Below are 21,983 nucleotides of genomic sequence, written 5' to 3' on the forward strand. Positions count from 1 at the left end.
CCTCACCGTGCGGGGGACTCTGCTGCCCATCATCCAGCACACGGGGGTGGTGGGGGTGGAGGGGAAGAGATGCAATGCAGCCGGGAGGGGGGACAGACAGCCCCTACAGTTGGGGGGGTCCGATCTCACCTAGAGTGGGGCTGCAGGGTGAAAACCCAAGCAGCCCCCAGGCCAAATACGGGCTTCAGAAGGCACCCCCACCCTCCACGGCTCTGCCTGGCTCACTTTGCCCCCCCCCCGGGCTGAGCAGTTCCAGTGCCCACCTGGGAGGTTGGATCCCCCCCCCCAACTTGGGGGAGACCCCCAATTGAAAAGTTGCCAGGATCTTGGCAGTTTCCACCAGGTGGGCTGCATTCCTATGGGGCTGCTCTGGAAAGGGGGATAGGCTGGGGGTGGGGGAGCCCCGGAGCTTGTGGGGGGGGGAGACACACGACTGGCTCTCCTTCTCATCAGGCTAACAGGAAGCAGGTGGGGAAACCTGGGGGGGGGGGGGATGTGACAGGCATTGTCCAGAGCCAGCCTGAAAACAGTGAGGGAATTGACTCCTGATGGGGGGGGGTCCAGGGGAGGGGGGTGAAGGGGAAAGACCCCTGGATGAGTCAGGCCAGGCTGCTTCAACCGCCCCCCCCCGGGGGTTCTGGGGAGGGTCCGATTCCAGGAACCTGGGATGATTCAATCTGGAGGGGAGGGGGCTGCTGTTGTAGGATTGAGAGCTGCCACACCTCCCCTCTGCAAGAGGATCCCTCTGGAGTGGGGCAGCCCCCATCCACTCACCCCACACTCTATGGACACAGGCCACTTCCAGCCCCCCCCCCCCCCCGGATTCCTGCCGGCTTGCAGACGAAGCATCCCGCAGGCCCCCTCAGCTGTGGGAGGTGAGCCAAGGCAGGTGGGTCTGCCCCAATCCCCCCCCCCAAGAAACCCCTTTCCCTCACCCCCCAAATGCCCCCATGGCATCTCCTGAGGATGGGGCGCTTTCCTTCCTCCCCCTCCCCAAGCTCTTGCGGTGCAAAGCAGATCCTCTGGGGCTCCCGATGTGCCCATGGCAGCCGGGACAGGGGCCAGAGGGGAGGGCCAGGAGTCACCCTCCCAAAGTACCCCCCTCCCCCAGGCTTCACAGAGCCGAGCTGCCCTCTCCACCTTCCACCCGGAGCAGGGGGAGTTCTCCGTTCTAAAAACTGCAGCCAAACCGGCTGATCCGCCTTGCGGTCCCTTCCCAAAGCAGGAACCCGGATCGGGAGGGCACAGAAAGGGAGAAAGGGGGGGATGCCCAGCACAGCCTCAAACCTGCGCCAGTTCCTGCTTCTTCGCCTGGCTGGCATCCTGCCATAAAACACAGGGGAGGCGGGCAGGAATTGGGGAGGGAAATGTGCGAGCATGGAAGGGAGGAGAGAAACGTCGAGAAAAACCAGAGGTCTCCAACCGCCTGGGAACAGGATGCAAAACTACATCGACGAGCGCCAGACACCCAAGGAGTTCCCAGAACACCAAAAAGGCCTCCTATTGGACCCTGGAGAGCTGATCGCGGGGGACGGGGAGGTTGAAAAAGTGCAACCTTTGCATGTGAATATTCAGATCCAGCTTTATTTTTGCTGCAACCACTTAACTTTAGTAAAAAAAAAACCTATCACTTCAATCGTATGGAGTCGAGGGTCTTCCTTTCCTAGCAGTCTAAGTTGGGGCAAGCCTGACAGTAGTGCTGATTTTTATGTCCGCTTCATTTACAGTGATGTGTTTTCTAATTCCTGAGGGGGGGGCGGAGGAGGCAGACTCATGGCCACTCATGTCCTGCTCATGTGGCAGTGTCCCAGAACCTCGCCGGAAGTGGACCAGCCTTTTGGTCAAGGTGCTTCTCCGGCCCGGAGGCTACCGAGAACCTGTTCCATCCACCAGTCGGGCGGGATCACTGGTCTGTCTGCAGGCATTAAGACCAGGCCCCGGAGTCCTTTGTGGGGCTCTCCAGCTGCTTCCAGACTTCCTCCATCCTCTCCAGGCTGACCCCGTGGATGCAAATGGAGTGCTGGTAGGCCGAGAGCTCATCCTTGGGGATGCCCCAGACGCGGAAGATCTGGTCGTGCCGGTGGGGGATCTTGGCCGCCAGCGTCAGGAAGCCCAGGTAGACGTCGTCCAGGGGGAAGACGGGCAGCTCCAGCGCGGCTCGGTAGAGGGCAGCCAGCCCCTGATGCGACATGATGAACCCCCCTCCGGAGGCAAAGTTGGGGTACTTGTCCATGGGGTAGAAATCCCTTGAGACGGCGTACTTGCCGCCCCTTATGACTGTCGAGTGGACCCCGATGTTGCCGTGGATGAAGTGAGAGGCGTTGGGCGTCCGGCGGAGGTAATCGGTCAGCATCTTGGGGTTCACAAAGACGTCGTCGTCCCCTGAAAAACAACGTGGCATTTATTTCCGTGGCGCGTGGCAGGTCGCCCCTGCGCTGGTCCTCACGGTCCAGCTGGTCTCCCTTCCCAAAGGAATGGCCTCAGGATGGAGCTTTCGGACTCTATAACCAGGTGGGAGGGTCAGAAGGTCAACATGGGAGCCTGTCCCCCCCCCGAAAGCTCTTGCAGATTAAAAGGGGCGGGGCTTGATCCACCAGGTGCATCCCCCCCCCTTGACTTTCTCACCACCTTCCCCCCCCTGCTCACCAGTGCCAGACGGGGGAAGGGTCAGTGCGAAGAATTGACATCAAATAATTTTCTACTTCTACGTTGATGGCGGGATTGGGGTCCGGCTTCAGCCGCCAGTCAGCCTTGGCACGCGCCAGGCAGACGAAGCCCCTTCCCCCCCCCCAGGCAGCAAATGTGCCCCAGGTTGACTTCACGAAAGGTGTTTCTGTGCAGGGAGGGTGAAACTGAAGCAGCCAATGAGCACGTGGGATGTGCAGTTAAGTACGGGCGTAAGGCTTAGATTGCAGAGGGGAGATTAGGAAAAAAGATAGAAAAGGTTGCAACAAAAGAAAGCAAGAAGGATTTAAGGGCCTGGAGGTTAAACACACAAGGGAGGGTTGCAGGAATTGGGTGTGTCTTGTTTAATGAAAAGGAGGACCAGGGGAGACAGGATAGCAATCAGAATAATAGAATGATAGCGTTGGAGGGGACCTTGGAGGTCATCTAGTCCACACACACCCCACCCAGGGAGGAGACCCTACCCCATTCCAGACAGATGGCAGTCCAGCCTCTTCTTGAAAGCCTCCAGGGATGAATTAATTTCAGGCTGCATACTAATGGGCTCTCTAGAACAAATACTAAGTCATCGGCATAGGCTTGGGCCTTATATTCTTCATTTCTGAGTCTTAAACCTTTTATTCCCTGGTCTTTCCGAATTTCATTTAGTAAAATTTCCAGAGTCAATATAAACAGCAAAGGAGAGAGAGGGCATCCCTGTCTGACTCCTTTTTTTATTTCAGATCTCCATTCATCAGAACTTTGGCTGTCTGAGTGTTATAAAATCCTTGTATATTTTTATAAATTTTTCTGCGAATTTCATCTCGTCCAATAGTGTTATTATAAATTTCCAGATTACATTGTCAAATGCTTTTTGTGCATCAAGGAAAACCATTTGCTTTTCTGGATGCGCCTTGAAATTCTCTATTATGTCTAGGATGACTCTCGTATTATTTTTAATGTGTCTGTGGGGTAAGTGCCCCCCCCTTTCTCTTGGTTTTGGGGAGCCAGAAGGGAAGAAATGGAAACAACTGATGGAAACCAATCACGGAGAGGAGCAACCTGGAATTAAGGAGAAACTTCCTAACAGTGAAGACAATGAAACATTGGAACGACCTGCCACCAGAAAGTGGGGGCTCTCCATCTTCGGAGGTTTTCAAGAAGAGGCTGGACTGCCACCTGTCTGAAATGGTACAGGGTCTCCTGCTTGAGCAGGGGGTTGGACTAGAAGGCCTCTGAGGTCCCTTCCTTGGTCTGCATTCTTTGAGCCCTGCAGCAAACCTGCTTTTCGTCAGCTTTCTCTCTCCGAAAGGGGGCTGCTCACTTTTGGGGAGCTTGGAGACTAACGTGGATCCCCCCACCCCCCTCACCTCAAAGGCCCACAGCTGAGGAAGAGGAGGATGTGATGACACAATGCTGAAGGAGACCCCCCATCACAGGGCAGCCTTATCCCAGGGCTTCCCATAGTTAACTCTCTCTTCCCTTCAGATTTGCTCCCTAGCACTGGGTTGGGGGTTTCATTCCCCCCCCCTGCACTCCAATTGAGCTAAAATCCACCTCTCACCTGCTTGCTCACCAGGAATGAATTCTCTTCCAAGGAAAACAGGTCCAGTTAAACCCTTGCTGGGTTCAGACAACCAATTACCCTACAGCCAAGTGGCAGGAAGTGGTGGGAATCTGCTTCCAGATACACGGAGCTCAGGGCATGGTGCGAAGGGAGCCCCACTGGGGTGGCACCTTGCCCACTTACCTTTGAAGACGAAGGCCGCCTGCTGGCAGTGCCCGTGCACCCACTGGAGGAAGCAGCGCTCCTTGAGGGAGAGGTTGTGGTGGGATTCCACGAAATCCCACATCAGGATGTCTCCAAAGGTCCGGCTCTCCCGCGCCACCAGCTCCAGCTGCTTCTGCTTGGGGGTGGCCGCCAGGAGGAAGAGGGGCTGCAGCCGGAAGCCCCCCACCTCCGCCGCCTGGGCCCAGGTGCGTCTCAGGGTGGCCCTCCTGCCGGTGGAAGCCGGATGGGATTTGATAGCCAGGAGCAGCAGGGGGGGATGGGAGGGTCCCTGGCACAAGCCGTCCTGGGCAATCACCTCCTGGCACCGGTAGAGCTGCAGGTGAGGGAAGTGGGCTTCATAGAGGCTTCGGTTGAGGGAGAAGGCGAGGGTCCCATCGTCCAGGGTGATGGTCCCTCTGTGGGTGGCAGTGGAGGGGGCAGGGGCGCTGGGGGCCAGCTGCTCCTTGTGCCAGCTGAGGAAGAGGAGGAGAGAGGTCAGGGCCCCCAGGGTCAGCCCCCAAAGCTGGCAGGCTCTGCGCCTGGTGACCTGGGGGAGGGGGGAGGGAGCCATGGGCCACAAAGAACCTGCGCGAAAGGAGGAGAAGCCCTCTTTGAGGAGAGACCCAGAGGCCCCCCTGGGCTGCAAGAGTCAGGGGTCTCCTCTCCCTCCCTCCCTCCCCTCCTCCTCCCTCTTCTGCTTCCCTCCCTTCCCAGACCCTGGCTTCACCTTCCTGGGACCTCAGACAAGAGATACGGTTCCTTCTCCGGCTGCCTTGTCTAGGTCTCCAGCCCACTCTTCCTCCTCCTCCTCCTGAGCGCCTCCTTCCTTCGCCTTCCGACCCTTCCCCGGGAGGAGGCTGGGCGACGCTCCCCTTTGACCAACCGGCGCCAGCCCTGCCCTCCCTGCCCACCGCCTGCCTGCCTTCCAGTAAGGGAGCCGGGCTGGGGTCCGGGTGCCGCCCGGGGCGGAGGCTCAGGCGCTCCTCGGGAACTCCGCCGCGCCTTTCTCCCAGCGAGCGGCTCCCGCAGAAGGGCGGCTGCAAAGCTCAGGCGTGCTGGGCAATGGGAGCCCCGCATCGCCCCGCATCGCCCCGCATCGCCCCGCATCGCCTCGCAGCCCAGCCAGCCCTGCCGAAGTGGCTCAGCCGGGGAAGAGCCGGCCATGGAGGGCAGTGCGTACTTCCGACGGTCTTTCTCCCCTGCGGCCGTCCGGAGTGGGGGTAGGAGGAGGAGGAGGAGGAGGAGGAAGGAAGGTGGAGATGGTGGAAGAGGAGGAGAAGGGGAAGAAAGGGAGAGCGGGAGAAGGAAAATCTGGGCACCGCGTAGCCCCGAGGGGCGCTGCAGTCCCGGGACTCTCTGCCCCCCTCCCCTCCCCGCAGCCTCTCAGACCCTGGGACTCACTCGCCCCCCCCCCCCAGTCCCAAGCAAAGGAGGGGGGGGTCCCGAGGTGCAAGCGGGCCAGCGGCGGGGGGGGGGAACTCTTCTGCGTAAGCCTCCCCAGCCGCGTCTTCGGGTAGAGGCTCGAATTGGGGGGGGGGTGTCTTGTGGACGGGATCCCCGGCCTCGCTCGGCCCCAGGCGCAGCTTCTGCCTGCGCTCCGCAGTTCCGGGCTCTTTGCGCCTAACTTTACAGAGATGCCAGCGGCGGAGGCGCCCGGTGGGCATTCGGGCTCTTTGCTCCCGCTTGGCTGGCATGGACCACCCACCCACTCCCAGAAGAGCCGTCCAGGCAGCCAGGTCTAATTCAAGTCTCCAGCCTGGGCTCCGTCGAGGCTTCTCCCAGCAGGGGCTCAAAGGCTCAACGGCTCCAACGTCTTTCGGGTAACACGGGGCTCTTCCGCTCCGTCCGCCAGAGAAGCAGCTCCCTCCCCCCCCGGGGTGGGGGGGCTTGTAAAGGGGTCCTCGGTGGATCGCAGCCCACCGTCTCTCTTGAGGGGAAGAGCTGCGGAGACCAAGAAACCTTTGTCTGAAGTGGTGTCGCGTTTCCTGCCTAAGCAGGGGGTTGGACTAGAAGACCTCCGAGGTCCCTTCCAACCCTCCTAGTCTGTTAGTCCAAGGAAGAGAAGGAGCAAGGGTGGCATTATGGCAGCCTTCCAATATTTGAGGGGCTGCCCCACAGAAGAGAGGGGCAGGGTGTCAACCTATTCTCCACAGAACTCAAAAGGGAGGAGGAGAAGCAATGGATGGAAATTAAACAAGGACAGAAGCAACCTGGAATTAAGGAGAAACTTCCTAACAGTGAGGACAATTAACCAGGGGAACAGCTTGCCACTAGGAGGTGGGGGGGCTTCATCACCAATATTGAAAATTTTGAAAAAAAAACTTTTACAAATGTTTACTTCCCTCCCCCTCCCCTCCCCTCCCAAACCCCGCCCCTCCCAACCTTCCCTCCCCCCGACTTCCCAGAACCAATACAGGGTATAAATATTTAATAAAAATAATCTAAAGTAAACTTAAAAGTAAAACATTAATATCCTCTATCATTTGACCTTTAAGTCCTCCTTGCTAGGCTAGTTCTAAACAGATTATATCATTCCTTGTTCCTTCAGTTATAAACTATCTGGAATTTCTTAGTCCCGTATTTATTTTGAGTCTAGTCAATCCATCTTCTCCACTCCAGTTTCTATCTCTCATTTGAGTGATCCTTAAGATATGCTGATATTTTAGCCATCTCTGCTAGGTTTGTGACTTTTAATGTCCATTCTTGAATAGTAGGCAAATCTTCCTTCTTCCAGTATTGCGCCACCAGCAGTCTTGCTGCAGTTATTAAATGCAAAAGCAAATTAATCTCTATAACTGTACAATCAGTAATTATACCTAACAAGAATAACTGAGGTTTTTTTTTAAAATAATGTAATCTTTTAATCTTTTCCCAGTTTAACAACAACGCCTCCCTTATATAATGTCTTCTAAAATAACCATGTGGTTATTATTCCAGTCTGGACATCAACAATTGAAGCATTCTCGTATCCGATAATACATAAAAAGGAACAAACAGTTAGATATATAGAATTATTGAATGCAGAGGGTGAGCTCAAATCTAGTCAAGAGTTGAAGCAAGAAGGGATGGAAATGAACTGGTATTCATATGTACAGATACAATCTAGATATAATGAAGATAGAAAAACTAAAGGTCTCTATAATAAAATGACTGAGCTAGACAAAATTCTAACAGGTACCGATGAAAAAGTAATTAAAAAACTATATGGATATTTATTGGAGTTTAAATTGCATGAAGAACAAGTTAAAGAAACTATGATTGCTTGGGGGAAATTTTTTAAGTATGGGATTGATTTAGAGAACTGGCAGAAATTGTGGTCTCAAAATTACAAAATGACAATGTCCACTGCATATAGAGAAAACTTGTATAAGATGTTTTACAGGTGGCATCTACCCCCGACCAGAATCGCAAGAATGTTTAAGAATAAATCAGAAAAGTGTTGGAAATGTCACCAGATACCTGGCTCATACTACCACATGTGGTCAGGCCAGTTTTTTAGGATCTAAGTGCCATCTATAAAACATCTTATAAAAGTTTTCTCTCAAATTTGGGGCTTGTGTAAATTTTACATTTCTTACCCAGATCTTTTCCCATGTATCCAACATTATTGGTTCTTCAAAGTTTTGTGTCCATTTTATCATACAGTCTTTAACTAATTCTGTTTCGGAATCCATTTCTATTCATGCATTATATAGTCTCTTTATATGCATTGGACTCTGATCTCTAATTTGTTTTAATAAATTATCCTCATTTTGCATAAAACCGATTTTTTTTATCCTTTTTCCATCTGGCCTGTAACTGCCCATACTGAAACCGTGTTTGAATAGCCTTTTCCTCTTTTAGTACATTCAAGGGTTTTAATTGTAACACACCTCTTTCTAAGGTGAGAAGCTGTCTGTATGTAGTTACATCCTGTTTTTGTGCTATATTTATGTTTTCTATTGCGTGTCTAGGAATTGCCAGCGGCGAGGGGGGGGGGGGGACTCTTCTGCGTAAGCCTCCCCAGCCGCGTCTTCGGGTAGAGGCTCAGCCGGGTGGATGAGCGGCGCTGCGTCCCCGGAAAGAAACCTTTTGCGCTCCGGGACCATCCCAGGCGTTTCCCGCGGGGAGCAGCTCGGGTTCCTCCTCTCTGTGATTGGGGGGGGGGGTGTCTTGTGGACGGGATCCCCGGCCTCGCTCGGCCCCAGGCGCAGCTTCTCCCTGCGCTCCGCTGTTCCGGGCTCTTTGCGCCTAACTGTGCAGAGATGCCAGCGGCGGAGGCGCCCGGTGGGCATTCGGGCTCTTTGCTCCCGCTTGGCTGGCATGGACCACCCACCCACTCCCAGAATAGCCGTCCAGCCAGGTCTGAAGACCCCCCCGTCTAATTCAAGTCTCCAGCCTGGGCTCCGTCGAGGCTTCTCCCAGCAGGGGCTCAAAGGCTCAACGGCTCCAACGTCTTTCGGGTAACACGGGGCTCTTCCGCTCCGTCCGCCAGAGAAGCAGCTCCCTCCCCCCGGGGGGGGGGCTTGTAAAGGGAGCCTGGGTGGATCGCAGCCCCCCGTCTCTGTTGAGGGGAAGAGCTGCGGAGACCGAGAAACCTTTGTCTGAAGTGGTGTCGCGTTTCCTGCCTAAGCAGGGGGCTGGACTAGAAGACCTCCGAGGGCCCTTCCAACCCTCCTAGTCTGTTAGTCTAAGGAAGAGAAGGAGCAAGGGACTGGCAGTGCGCAGGTGGCTGCCCCGGTGCTGGCATCGCCCCTCGGGGCTACGCGGTGCCCAGATTTTCCTTCTCCCGCTCTCCCATTCTTCCCCTTCTCCTCCTCTTCCACCATCTCCACCTTCCTTCCTCCTCCTCCTCCTCCTACCGCCAGTCCGGACGGCCGCAGGGGAGAAAAGCCGTCGGAAGTACGCACTGCCCTCCATGGCCGGCTCTTCCCCGGGTGAGCCACTTCGGCAGGGATGGCTGGGCTGCGAGGCGATGCGGGGCGATGCGGGGCTCCCATTGCCCAGCACGCCTGAGCTTTGCAGCCGCCCTTCTGCGGGAGCCGCTCGCTGGGAGAAAGGCGCCGTCGGAGTTCCCGAGGAGCGCCTGAGCCTCCGCCCCGGGCGGCACCCGGACCCCAGCCCGGCTCCCTTACTGGAAGGCAGGCAGGCGGTGGGCAGGGAGGGAAGGGCTGGCGCCGGTTGGTCAAAGGGGAGCGTCGCCCAGCCTCCTCCCGGGGAAGGGTCGGAAGGCGAAGGAAGGAGGCGCTCAGGAGGGGGAGGAGGAAGAGTGGGCTGGAGACGTAGACAAGGCAGCCGGAGAAGGAACCGTATCTCTTCTCGGAGGTCCCAGGAAGGTGAAGCCAGGGTCTGGGAAGGGAGGGAGGCAGAAGAGGGAGGAGGAGGGGAGGGAGGGAGGGAGAGGAGATCCCTTGCAGCCCAGGGGGGGGGGCCTCTGGGTCTCTCCTCAAAGAGGGCTTCTCCTCCTTTTGCGCAGGTTCCTCGTGGCCCATGGCTCCCTCCCCCCTCCCCCAGGTCACCAGGCGCAGAGCCTGCCAGCTTTGGGGGCTGACCCTGGGGGCCCTGACCTCCCTCCTCCTGTTCCTCAGCTGGCAGAAGGAGCAGCTGGCCCCCAGCGCCCCTGCCCCCTCCACTGCCACCCACAGAGAGACCATCACCCTGGACGATGGGACCCTCGCCTTCTCCCTCAACCGAAGCCTCTACGAAGCCCACTTCCCTCACCTGCAGCTCTACCGGTGCCGGGAGGTGATTGCCCAGGACGGCTTGTGCCAGGGGCCCTCCCATCCCCCCCTGCTGCTCCTGGCTATCAAATCCCATCTGGCTTCCACCGGCAGGAGGGCCACCCTGAGACGCACCTGGGCCCAGGCAGCGGAGGTGGGAGGCTTCCGGCTGCAGCCCCTCTTCCTCCTGGCGGCCACCCCCAAGCAGAAGCAGCTGGAGCTGGTGGCGCGGGAGAGCCGGACCTTTGGAGACATCCTGATGTGGGATTTCGTGGAATCCCACCACAACCTCTCCCTCAAGGAGCGCTGCTTCCTCCAGTGGGTGCACGGGCACTGCCAGCAGGCGGCCTTCGTCTTCAAAGGTAAGTGGGCAAGGTGCCACCCCAGTGGGGCTCTCTTCGCACGGTGCCCTGAGCTCCGTGTACCTGGAAGCAGATTCCCACCACTTCCTGCGACTGGGATGTAGGCTAATTGGTTGTCTGAACCCAGCAAGGGTTTAACTGGACCTGTTTTCCTTGGAAGAGAATTCACTCCTGGTGAGCAAGCAGGTGAGAGGTGGATTTCAGGTCAATTGGAGTGCAGGTGGTGGAGGGGGGAATGAAACCCCCAACCCAGTGCTAGGGAGCAAATCGGAAGGGAAGAGAGAGTTAACTATGGGAAGACTTGGGATAAGGCTGCCCTGCGAGGGGGGGGGTGTCTCCTTCAGCATTGTGTCATCACATCCTCCTCTTCCTCAGCTGTGGGCCTTTGAGGTGAGGGGGGGTGGGGGGGAGCCACGTTAGTCTCCAAGCTCCCCAAAAGTGAGCAGCCCCCTTTCGGAGAGAGAAAGCTGACGAAAAGCAGGTTTGCTGCAGAGCTCAAAGAATGCAGACCAAGGAAGGGACCTCAGAGGTCTTCTAGTCCAACCCCCTGCTCAAGCAGGAGACCCTGTACCATTTCAGACAGGTGGCAGTCCAGCCTCTTCTTGAAAACCTCCGAAGATGGAGAGCCCCCACTTTCTGGTGGCAGGTCATTCCAATGTTTCATTGTCTTCACCGTTAGGAAGTTTCTCCTTAATTCCAGGTTGCTCCACTCCTTGATTAGTTTCCATCAGTTGTTTGTTTTTCTTCCCTTCTGGCTCCCCAAAACCAAGAGAAAGGGGGGGGCAGTTAAGAAGGAAAGGGAAAATGGCCCCTTAGCCAAGGAAGGGGGCAGCCAGGGGACTGAAGGGCCCTAAACTTCTGCTCTGAATGGTTTGCCGTTCGTTCTTCCTTATCCGGAGGCTGTTCCGCTTCCAATCTTTTCAATATTTACATTTAAATTGATTTGAATTAAGAGAGAAGGAATTAAGGCAACACCAAATAATGAGGTGGCTAGGACTTCGAATAGGAACAGATGGGCTGAAAAGTATGACGACTTATTAGGCGTTTCCCAGTCTTTATAAAAGCCAAGTTTTCCACCTGGGTAGGAAAAAACAAAGAGAGATTAGGTGAGACGTGGCTCCAAAACAGACGGAGCCGGGAGGCTCCAAAAGAGACGGAGCCGGGAGGTGGACCTGGGAGTCCCAGTGGGCCATCACTTAAAGCACCAGCCAGCCGTGTGCAGCGGCAGCCGCCAAAAGAGCCAAACGCCACCTTTGATTGTATAAACAGAGGCTGATAATCAAAACCAGGCAAAGGATTATTACCACGTTATAAAGTGAGGCCACACCTGGAATCCTGCACCCAGTTTTGGTCACCCAATTCTTGCCCTGCCGTCAGGGGTTTTGTGGCGGCCCCTCAAATATTGGAGCACTGACCTCATGACCAGGGCAGAGGCGATAGCACCGTTCCAATATGTTAGGTTAGCTCCCTGTTGGGAGAGCGAGTCCGTTCAGAGAAGCGTTGTGAGAGTTGTGTTGGAGAACACACAAAACCAGCATGCAGAGACACTGCAGTTTGAATAGGCTTTTACTTTCGTGGAAATAGAGGTATCAGAGCCCATCAAACAGTCCAAGTCATTCACGGATAAGACAGTCGGTCATCAACGTCTTTCAGTTAAGGGATAATCCAAATAACATCGTCTAGTATCATATAATCAGTTCAGTACTCAAAGTTTGCTAGCAGCTGCAAAACTTACAATAGCCACACGGCACTTTCTAATACCCAGCTTCCAAAAACACTCAGATCAGATCAGCATCTAACAAACAGAGAGCTAACAGTCATTCTGGCTCCCTCTTATGGCCGATTGAGGAAATGGCAACCAATCACATGCTACAGTATGCTTTAAAGAAACAGGTAGAACAACATTGTTACATGAGTTATATGTTGCCAACCCAACCGTTAGAATTATATTCCTAACACAATATTTGAGGGAGGGGCTGCCGCAGAGAGGAGGGGGGGGTGAAGCTGTATTCCAAAGCCCCCGAAGGCCAGACAAGGAATAACGGATGGAAACTGATCAAGGAGAGATTCAGCCTGGAAATAAGGAGAGATTTTCTGAACAATCAACCCATGGGAACAGAAGTTGCCTGCAGAAGTTTTGGGAGTTTCATCCCTGGAGGCTTCCAAGAAGAGCCGAGGTGGTGCAGTGGTCAGGGTGCAGCACTGCAGGCCACTTCAGTTGACTGTGATCCGCAGTTCAGCGGTTCAAATCTCACCGGCTCAAGGTTGACTCAGCCTTCCATCCTTCCGAGGTGGGTGAAATGAGGACCCGGATTGTTGTTGGGGGCAATATGCTGACTCTGTAAACTGCTTAGAGAGGGCTGAAAGCCCTATGAAGCGGTATGTAAGTCTAATAAATAAATAAATAAATAAATAAATAAATAAATAAATAAATAAATAAATAATAAATAAATAAATAAATAAATAAATAAATAAATAAATAAATAAATAAATAAATAAATAAGAGACTGGACTGTCATCGGTCAGAAATGTTGGTTGTTGGTTTGTTTATTGGATTTATATGCCAAAATGGGGTAGGGTCTCCTGCTTGGGTGGGGGGGGGTTGGACTAGATGACCTCCAAGGTCCCTTCACACTGTTATTCTGCCCTTCCTTCCTTCTCCCTTCCTGCCTTCTTTCTTTTTTCCTTTCTTTTAGAAATGGGGTAGGAGGGTCTCCTGCTTGGGCAGGGGTTGGACTAGATGGCCTCCAAGGCCCCTTCCAGCTCTGTTTTTCTAACATTGTTCAATAGCAGTAGACTTATATACCGCTTCATAGGCCTTTCAGGCCTCTCTAAGCGGTTTACAGAAAGTCAGCATATTGCCCCCAACAATCTGGGTCCTCATTTTACCCACCTTGGAAGGATGGAAGGCTGAGTCAACCCTGAGCCGGTGAGATTTGAACCGCTGACCTGCTGATCTAGCAGTAGCCTGCAGTGCTGCATTTAACCACTGTGCCACCTTGGCTCTTTCTCTTGTTCAGAAATTGTGGGAGCTTCATCCCTGGAGGCTTTCAAGAAGAGGCTGGGCTGCCGTCTGTCTGGAATGGGGTAGGGTCTCCTCCCTGGGTGGGGGTGTGTGTGGACTAGATGACCTCCAAGGTCCCCTCCAACTCTGTCATTCTCTTGTCCTGACTGCTGTCCTGTCTCCCCTGTTCCTTCTTTTCGTTAAAGGAGACACACCCAATTCCTGCAACCGTCCTTTGTGTGTTTAACCTCCAGGCCCTTAAATCCTTCTTGCTTTCTTTTGTTGCAATCTTTTCTATCTTTTTTCCTAATCTCCCCTCTGCATTCTAAGCCTTGCGCCTGTATTTAATTGCACATCCCACGTGCTCATTGGCTGCTTCAGTTCCACCCTCCCTGCACAGACACAACCTTCTGGAAGTCAACCTGGGGCGCATATTTCATTTTTTTTTTTTCATTTATTTGACATTTATAGGCCGCCCTTTTCCCTGAGGGGACTCAGGGCGGCTTACAATTTATAGGAAGGGAGTGCAAGACAAAACACAAAAAGAAAATGTGGAATATAATAAAATAAAACAATAAAACACAACATTCATTCAGCATTCGGGTGGGGCGAAATTAGGGTCTTATCCCCAGGCCTGACGGGATAGCCAGATCTTGAGGGCCGTGCGGAAGGCCTGGGCGGTGGTGAGGGTGCGGATCTCCACAGGGAGATTGTTCCATAGTGTCGGAGCCGCAACAGAGAAGGCTCTCCTCCGCGTAGTCGCCAGTCGGCACTGACTGGCGGATGGAATTCGGAGGAGGCCTACTCTATGCGATCTGATGGGACGAAGGGAGGTAATCGGCAGAAGGCGGTCTCTCAGATAGTCGGATCCATTACCATGGAGGGCTTTATGAATGGTAAGTAACACCTTGAAGTGCACCCGGAGATCAACAGGTAGCCAGCGCAGCTCACGGAGGATTGGTGTTATGTGGGCGACCCGTGGTGCGCCCACAATCACTCGCGCGGCCGCATTCTGGACTAGCTGAAGTCGCCGGATGCTCTTCAAGGGCAGCCCCATGTAGAGCACATTGCAGTATTCCAGCCTAGAGATCACAAGGGCACGAGTGACTGTTGTGAGGGCCTCCCGATTCAGGTCGGGCCGCAACTGGCGTACCAGGCGAACCTGGGCAAATGCCCCCCTGGTCACAGCTGACAAATGATGGTCAAAAGTCAGCTGTGGGTCCAGGAGGACTCCCAAGTTGCGGACCCTATCTGAGGGGTGTAAATTTTGACCCCCCAGCCTGAGGGATGGAACACTGGCCAAATTGTTGGGAGGGAAACACAACAGCCACTCGGTCTTGTCTGGGTTGAGTACCAGTTTGCTAGCTCTCATCCAGTTCTTAACAGCCTCAAGACCCCGGTTCATCACGTCCACCGCTTCATTGAGTTGGCACGGGGCGGACAGATACAACTGTGTGTCGTCCGCGTATTGATGGTATTTTATCCCGTGCCTCCGAATGATCTCGCCCAGCGGTTTCATGTATATGTTAAATAGTAGGGGGGATATATGCTGCCTGGGGGGGGAGGGGGCTTCGTCTGCCTGGCACGTGCCAAGGCTGACTGGCGGCTGAAGCCGGACCCCAATCCTGCCATCAACGTAGAAGTAGAACAATTATTTGATGTCAATTCTTCGCACTGACCGTTCCCCCGTATGGCACTGGTGAGCAGGTGCAAGAGTTACCTGCTAGGGGGGGGGGGGAGAAAGCCAAGGTGGTGGATCAAGCCCCACCCCTTTTAATCTGCAAGAGCTTTCGGGGGGGCACAGGCTCCCATGTTGACACCCTCCCACCTGGCCGGTTTTGGTTCTAGAGTCCGAAAGCTCCATCCTGAGGCCATTCCTTTGGAAAGGGAGACCAGCTGGACCGTGAGGACCTGCCACGCTCCACGGAACTAAATGCCACGTTGTTTTTCAGGGGACGATGACCTCTTTGTGAACCCCAAGGTGCTGACCGATTACCTCCGCCGGACGCCCAACGCCTCCCACTTCATCCACGGCAACATCCGGGTCCACTCGGCAGTCATGAGGTGGAGCAAGTACGGCATCTCGAGGGATTTCTACCCCATGGACAAGTACCCCAACTTTGCCTCCGGAGGGGGGTTCATCATGTCACATCAGGGGCTGGCTGCCCTCTACCGAGCCTCACTGGAGCTGCCCGTCTTCCCCCTGGACGACGTCTACCTGGGCTTCCTGACGCTGGCGGCCAAGATCCCCCACCGGCACGACCAGGTCTTCCGCGCCTGGGGCATCCCCAAGGATGAGCTCTCGGCCTACCAGCACTCCATTTGCATCCACGGGGTCAGCCTGGAGAGGATGGAGGAAGTCTGGAAGCAGCTGGAGAGCCCCACAAAGGACTTCTGGACCTGGTCTTAATGCCTGCAGACAGACCAGTGATCCCGCCCGACTGGTGGATGGAACAGGTTCTCGGTAGCCTCCGGGCCAGAGAAGCACCTTGACCAAAAGGCTGGTCCACTTCCGGCGAGGTTCTGGGACACATGAGCAGGACATGAGTGGCCATGAGTCAGCCTCCTCCGCCCCCCCCCCTCAGGAATTAGGAAACACATCACTGTGACGAAGTGGACATAAAAATCAGCACTACTGTCAGGCTTGCCCCAACTTAGACTGCTAGGAAAGGAAGACCCTCGACTCCATACGATTGAAGTGATAGTTTTTTTTTTTACTAAAGTTAAGTGGTTGCAGCAAAAATAAAGCTGGATCTGAATATTCACATGCAAAGGTTGCACTTTTTCAATATCCCCGTCCCCCGCGATCAGCTCTCCAGTGTCCAATAGGAGGCCTTTTTGGTGTTCTGGGAACTCCTTGGGTGTCTGGCGCTTGTCGATGTCGTTTTGCATTCTGTTCCCAGGCGGTTGGAGACCTCTGGTTTTTCTCGACGTTTCTCTCCTCCCTTCCATGCTCGCACATTTCCCTCCCCAATTCCTGCCCGCCTCCCCTGTGTTTTATGGCAGGATGCCAGCTAGGTGAAGAAGCAGGAACTGGCGCAGGTTTGAGGCTGTGCTGGGCATCCCCCACTTTCTCCGTTTCTCTGCCCTCCCGAGCCGAGTTCCTGCTTTGAGAAGGGGGGTGGGGGGGGGGTTTGGAAGTGGCCTGTGTCCATAGAGTGTGGGGTGAGTGGATGGGGCCTGCCCCACTCCAGAGGGATCCTCTTGCAGAGAGGGGGGGGGGCACCTCCCAATCCTACAAGTGTTTTTACAGCAGCCCCCTCCCCTCCAGATTGAATCATCCCAGGTTCCTGGAATCGGACCCTCCCCAGAACCCCCCCCGGGGGGGGCGGTTGAAGCAGCCTGGCCTGACTCATCCAGGGGTCTTTCCCCTTCACCCCCCTCCCCTGGACCCCCCCCCCATCAGGAGTCAATTCCCTCACTGTTTTCAGGCTGGCTCTGGACAATGCCTGTCACATGCCCCCCCCCCCAGGTTTCCCCACCTGCTTCCTGTTAGTCTGATGAGAAGGAGAGCCAGTCGTGTGTGTCTCCCCCCCCCAATAAGCTCCGGGGCTCCCCCACCCCCAGCCTATCCCCCTTTCCAGAGCAGCCCCATAGGAATGCAGCCCACCTGGTGGAAACTGCCAAGATCCTGGCAACTTTTCAATTGGGGGGTCTCACCCAAGTGGGGGGGGGATCCAACCTCCCAGGTGGGCACTGGAACTGCTCAGCCGGGGGGGGGGTGGGGGGCAAAGTGAGCCAGGCAGAGCCGTGGGGGTGGGGGTGCCTTCTGAAGCCCGTATTTGGCCTGGGGGCTGCTTGGGTTTTCACCCTGCAGCCCACTCTAGGTGAGATCGGAGCCCCCCGACTGAAGGCAATAGCAATAGCAATAGCAGTAGACTTATATACCGCTTCATAGGCCTTTCAGGCCTCTCTAAGCGGTTTACAGAGAGTCAGCATATTGCCCCCAACAATCTGGGTCCTCATTTTACCCACCTCGGAAGGATGGAAGGCTGAGTCAACCCTGAGCCGGTGAGATTTGAACCGCTGACCTGCTGATCTAGCAGTAGCCTGCAGTGCTGCTTTTAACCACTGTGCCACCTTGGCTCTAGGTTAAAGGGGCTGTCCGCGCCCCCCCCCCGGCTGCATTGCATCTCTTCCCCTCCACCCCCCCCCCCGTGTGCTGGATGATGGGCAGCAGAGTCCCCCGCATGGTGAGGCTGGGATGCCTGTCTGCAGCCATCTTGGGGGGGGGTGAGGGCTCCCTGGGGAAACCCTCCCCCAAGATGGCTCCCGGGAGGAGCTGCAGGAGGCTGATGCCCAGGAGGTGGGTGCGCTTTGGGGTCCGGCCGGCTTCCCCGGGGCAAAGGGGGGGGAGGGCTGGGCAGCCATGGGGCCCCAAGGCCTGAGGCCTGCCAGCCCTTGCTAAGCCCTTTCTCTTCCTTCCCCACCCACGCCAAGCCTGGAAAGGGGAGGGTAGCTCCAAGTGGGTCCTTGCAAAGCCCCCCCTCCCCCCTGCAATTTGGGGGAGGGGCTCCCTTTTTTGGAGGTGGGGGGAACGGTTCTCTTTGCCCACCCAGGGAAGAGCCGAGGTGCCTGCTGGTCTCCATTGTCCAAAGGCCTGGAAGGGAATCCCTCCTGGGGGAACCTCTGGGGCCGGAGGGCTCCCTGTGGGGCTGGCAGGGGGTCCCGGCTCTCATTGCAAACGTCCCAACTCTTCGCTTTGGACAGCAGAGGCTCCACGGCCGATAAGAACCGAAGTGGAAACTTCCTCCGCCTTTGGCAACGGCTGGAATGGATGAGATTTGGGCAGTGGAGGCTGGAATTGCACCTGGGTGTAGCCTTGGAGTATTTCTAAGCTTGGAGGGTTATTTTCTTTGCCCGGGGGGTGGCAGGGGAGGGGGAAACAGGCTGCGGACATTGGGGAATGAAAACGTTTTTAACCGTGGCTTGGGAAATAATTGGAAATGTCGGCTTGCTTGATCCTGGTTTGTACAGGAACCGTGTGTGTTTGTGTGTTTGTGTGTTTGTGTATTGGCCTTCCCTGCTGCCATCGCTGCACTGTGGTGCCCACCGTTTCCTGAGACCGTGGGGGCCCCCTGAGCGCTGGCTGGTTGTGGGTGGCAGCACCAATTCCTGGCTCCGTGGGCCCGGCCTTTCAGGACGGTGGGGTTCAACCCCATTCGCGCGAAGAGTCCTGCCTTCACTCCGCCTCGTTTCCTAGGCTCAGCCGTGTCTCCATCCGGTGGGTGACGCTGGGCCTGGCAGCCGTCCTCCTGCTCACCTCCGCCCTGAGGAAGATGCCGGCCCTCCTGGCAACGCCTGAGCCCGTCCCAGTTCTGGCCGACGACACCTTCACCTTCTACCTCAACCACAGCATCTACCGAATCCTCTACCCTCACCTGCAGCTCTACCGGTGCCGGGAGGCGATTGCCCCGGACGGCTTGTGCCAGGGGCCCTCCCATCTCCCGCTGCTGCTCCTGGCTATCAAATCCCATCCGGCTTCCAGCGGCGGGAGGGCCACCCTGAGACGCACCTGGGCCCAGGCGGCGGAGGTGGGGGGCTTCTGGCTGCAGACCCTTTTCCTCCTGGGGACCGTGTCTAACCAGAAGCAGCTGGAGCTGGTGGCGCAGGAGAGCCGCGTCTTTGGCGACATCCTGATGTGGGATTTCGCGGAGTCCCACAGCAACCTGCCCCTCAAGGAGCGCTGCTTCCTCCAGTGGGTGCACGGGCACTGCCAGCGGGCGGCCTTCGTCTTCAAAGGTAAGCTGCCCAGGGCAGAGGGGGCTTCCCTGCCAGGGGCCTCTGCTTTCTGCTTTGCCCAACCGGAAGAGTCTGAGGCATGGCGGCCGACTGCGGTGCTCTCTCCTTGCAGGCGAGGACGACGTTTTCGTGAATCCTGTGGCCCTGACGAAGTTCCTCGGGGAGACGCCCGACGCCTCCCGCTTCATCCACGGCCACATCCGCTACCACCCTGCCGTGAAGAGGATCGGGCGGGACGCCATTCCCTTCCCGCTCTTCCCCCTGGCCCACTACCCCCACTTCGCCTTGGAAAAGGGCTTCCTGGTGCCCGGCGCTGCCCTGCCTGCCCTCTACCAGGCCTCCCTCCGGCTGCCCACCTTCCCTCTCAGCGACGCCTACTGGGGTTTCCTGGCCTTGGCCGCCCAGCTGCCCCATAAGCACAGCGGAGACTTCCGGGCCTGGGAGAAGATGCAGGACCACCTCACCGTCTACCAGAAGTCCCTGGTGGTCTACGGGGTCCCCGTGGAGAGGATGACGGAAGTCTGGCAGGAGCTCAGGGACTCCGCGCGAGACTGGCCCAAGTGAACGCAGGCGCCTCTGTGCCCAAGCTACGCCGTCCTTCCCCCGGGACGGAGTTGGTCAACTGGAGCTGGGAAAGACCCCCCATCGGCACTGGCTTCCTCCGTCTCCCAAAGCCCCTTCTCCGTATTCGGTTATTAAAAACGTCTCCCAAGCAGGAGGGTCTGTCTGAAGGCTTGAAGCGCCCAACCTGGGCAACGTTTTAAGGCTCGTGGGCTTCAACGCCCACAATCGCCCCGGCCAGCAGTGCCAGAGAGGACGCCAAGATGCCCGTGGGGTCATCACCACCAATTAATTGATAAAGGGAGGGGGGGGGAGAAACGAGTGTTTCTGGGGCTCCTAGAGAGGTCGGCCAGTGCAGGAAAAGCAACTTTTGACGCCTTTCCAGTGTTCATTTAAAACAGGGCCCTCCAACCTGGTTTTAAGCCCTCTGGACTCCAATTCCCAGAATTCCCCAGCTGGCACACATGCTCTAGACCTGTGACAGGGGGGACCCATGGGACCTGCAGCCATATTTGCTGGTATGCCAGCCATCAGTTCCGGCGTGCATGTGCGCGCCAGCCCACTGCTTTTCGGCCTTCCTGAGGCTGGGGGGGGGGAGAGGTCGTTTTGCCCTCCCCACGCTCTTCAGGAAAGCCTGGGGAGGGGTTGTGTGCGCACACGCAGGTGGGCAGGGAGGAATTGAATTGGCGTGGGCACAATTGTGGCACACCATGAGGAAAAGGTTTGCCATCAGAGGCAGGGGACGATGGGCCCTTATGACTGGAGGACTTCAGGAGGGCTCGGGAATTCTGGGAGTTGAAGCCCACCAGTCATAAAAGGGGCCATCGTTGTTCCCCCTCCCCGCTCTAGATTCAAATGCTCCGATGTGGACCAGGGAGGGAGGGCAAATTCCTATCTATACCCTAAAAATGAGACGCTCAGCCCCCTCCCCAGCTCAGCCCCCAACTCAACAGCCAAAGGGGCCCCTGGTCAGCGGCCCCCACCCCCAAACACCCTCAGTGGAGTGGGGGGGAGGGGGAGCAGGGTGCCCGGGAGGCCGTCGTTCGCACAGATGCCCCGTAACGGTGAGCAAACGTGGGCAGAGCCTGGGAAACGGAGAGGCTTTTATTGAAATCCAAATACAGCTAAACACGTAAAACCGGCGGACGGATCTCAGAGACACGGATCCTGACCTGGCTTCACGCACGGACACGCACACACACACAGACACAGAGAGAGACGGAGATGGAGGGGCGAGCGGGATGGGGGGGGCGTTGTTTTAAAAAAAAAAGCGAGGGAGGGGGGTGGGGGGGATGTGAAGCCGAGGCGGGGGGTGGGGGGCTCAGAAGAAGTCGACGTCCTCAGGTGCGTCCAAGTCTCGGTACTCTACGATGGCGCGGGGGTCTCCTCGGACCATCCTGAAGGGAGGGAGAGAAGAAGAGCTCTTTGGAAGGGACCCCGGAGGTCTTCTAGTCCAACCCCTTGCTCAAACAGGAGGCTCTGTACCATTCTGAACAAACGGTCGCCCCAGTCTCTTCTTAAAACCTCCACACCTTCTGGTGGCAAGCGGTTCCCCAGGTCAATTGTTCTCATCGTTAGGAAGTTTCTCCTTAATCCCAGGTTGCCTGTCTCCTGGGGCTCAAATACTGGAAGGCTGCTATCACGTCTGTCCCCCCCCCCAATCCTTCCTTTCTCTCGATTGGCCCAATCCAAATCCTGCAATCCTCCCTCCCGTCTTTTACTCTCCAGCCCCCCCCCATGATTTCCGCTGCTCTTCTCTGCACTCTTTCCAGAAGCACAAGGCCATTTTTACCGTATTTTTCAAAGTATAAGACGCACCTTCCCCCCCGCCAAAAAGGCTGAAAATCTGGGTGCATCTTATACACTGAAAACAGCATTTTTGGCCTCCCAACCCCCTTCCCCCATCACCAAATGGCCCTGCAGAGGCTTTGGGAGGCCTGCCAGGTGCTCCTGGGGGCTGGGGAGGGAAAAAATGAGTGAAGGGGGAGGGCGTTTTTGCTCGCTTTTGCCCACCCAGCCCCCCAGGAGCACTTTGCAGGCCTCCCAAAACCTCTACATGCCCCGTTTTTCACAAAAAATGCCAGGCGTGCAGAGGGTTTGGGAGACCCGCAGAGGGCAAAACCTGTTTTTAAAAATTTAGCTCTTCAAAATCTTGGTGCGTCTTATACTCTGAAAAATAC

At 56.1% G+C, this 21,983-nt stretch overlaps 4 protein-coding genes across 4 annotated transcripts in view; 2 read left to right on the forward strand and 2 right to left on the reverse strand.

Moving 5' to 3' along the window:
• Nucleotides 1-1,249: 1,249 nt before the first annotated feature.
• Nucleotides 1,250-5,081, reverse strand: LOC148046947 (beta-1,3-galactosyltransferase 5-like). The gene is made up of 2 exons (XM_087714324.1): nucleotides 4,415-5,081; nucleotides 1,250-2,382 (listed from the first exon to the last, which is right to left on the reverse strand). Exons 1-2 carry the CDS (start codon nucleotides 5,004-5,006, stop codon nucleotides 1,925-1,927), a joined length of 1,050 nt encoding a protein of 349 aa, XP_087570450.1. The 5' UTR covers nucleotides 5,007-5,081; the 3' UTR covers nucleotides 1,250-1,924.
• Nucleotides 5,082-9,717: 4,636 nt separating this feature from the next.
• Nucleotides 9,718-16,026, forward strand: LOC148046948 (beta-1,3-galactosyltransferase 5-like). Its single transcript, XM_087714325.1, has 3 exons — nucleotides 9,718-9,750; nucleotides 9,891-10,496; nucleotides 15,453-16,026. Exons 2-3 carry the CDS (start codon nucleotides 9,905-9,907, stop codon nucleotides 15,908-15,910), a joined length of 1,050 nt encoding a protein of 349 aa, XP_087570451.1. The 5' UTR covers nucleotides 9,718-9,750; nucleotides 9,891-9,904; the 3' UTR covers nucleotides 15,911-16,026.
• Nucleotides 16,027-16,507: 481 nt separating this feature from the next.
• On the forward strand, nucleotides 16,508-19,806 carry LOC148046949 (UDP-GlcNAc:betaGal beta-1,3-N-acetylglucosaminyltransferase 7-like). Its single transcript, XM_087715044.1, has 3 exons — nucleotides 16,508-16,518; nucleotides 18,704-19,242; nucleotides 19,355-19,806. Exons 1-3 carry the CDS (start codon nucleotides 16,508-16,510, stop codon nucleotides 19,804-19,806), a joined length of 1,002 nt encoding a protein of 333 aa, XP_087571170.1.
• Nucleotides 19,807-21,072: 1,266 nt separating this feature from the next.
• The window catches only part of SRRT (serrate, RNA effector molecule), a 50,400-nt gene continuing 49,489 nt past the window's right edge, over nucleotides 21,073-21,983 (reverse strand). The window contains exon 20 of the mRNA XM_087714326.1: nucleotides 21,073-21,200. Within this exon, the coding sequence (XP_087570452.1) occupies nucleotides 21,125-21,200 (76 nt within the window). The 3' untranslated portion in view covers nucleotides 21,073-21,124. The remainder of the gene's footprint in view (nucleotides 21,201-21,983) is intronic.

This window comes from Thamnophis sirtalis, unplaced genomic scaffold (genome assembly GCF_051295495.1).
Source record: "Thamnophis sirtalis isolate CommonGarterSnake01/CBP01778 unplaced genomic scaffold, rThaSir2_p1.2 scaffold_4, whole genome shotgun sequence".
Taxonomy (NCBI): Eukaryota; Metazoa; Chordata; class Lepidosauria; order Squamata; family Natricidae; genus Thamnophis; species Thamnophis sirtalis.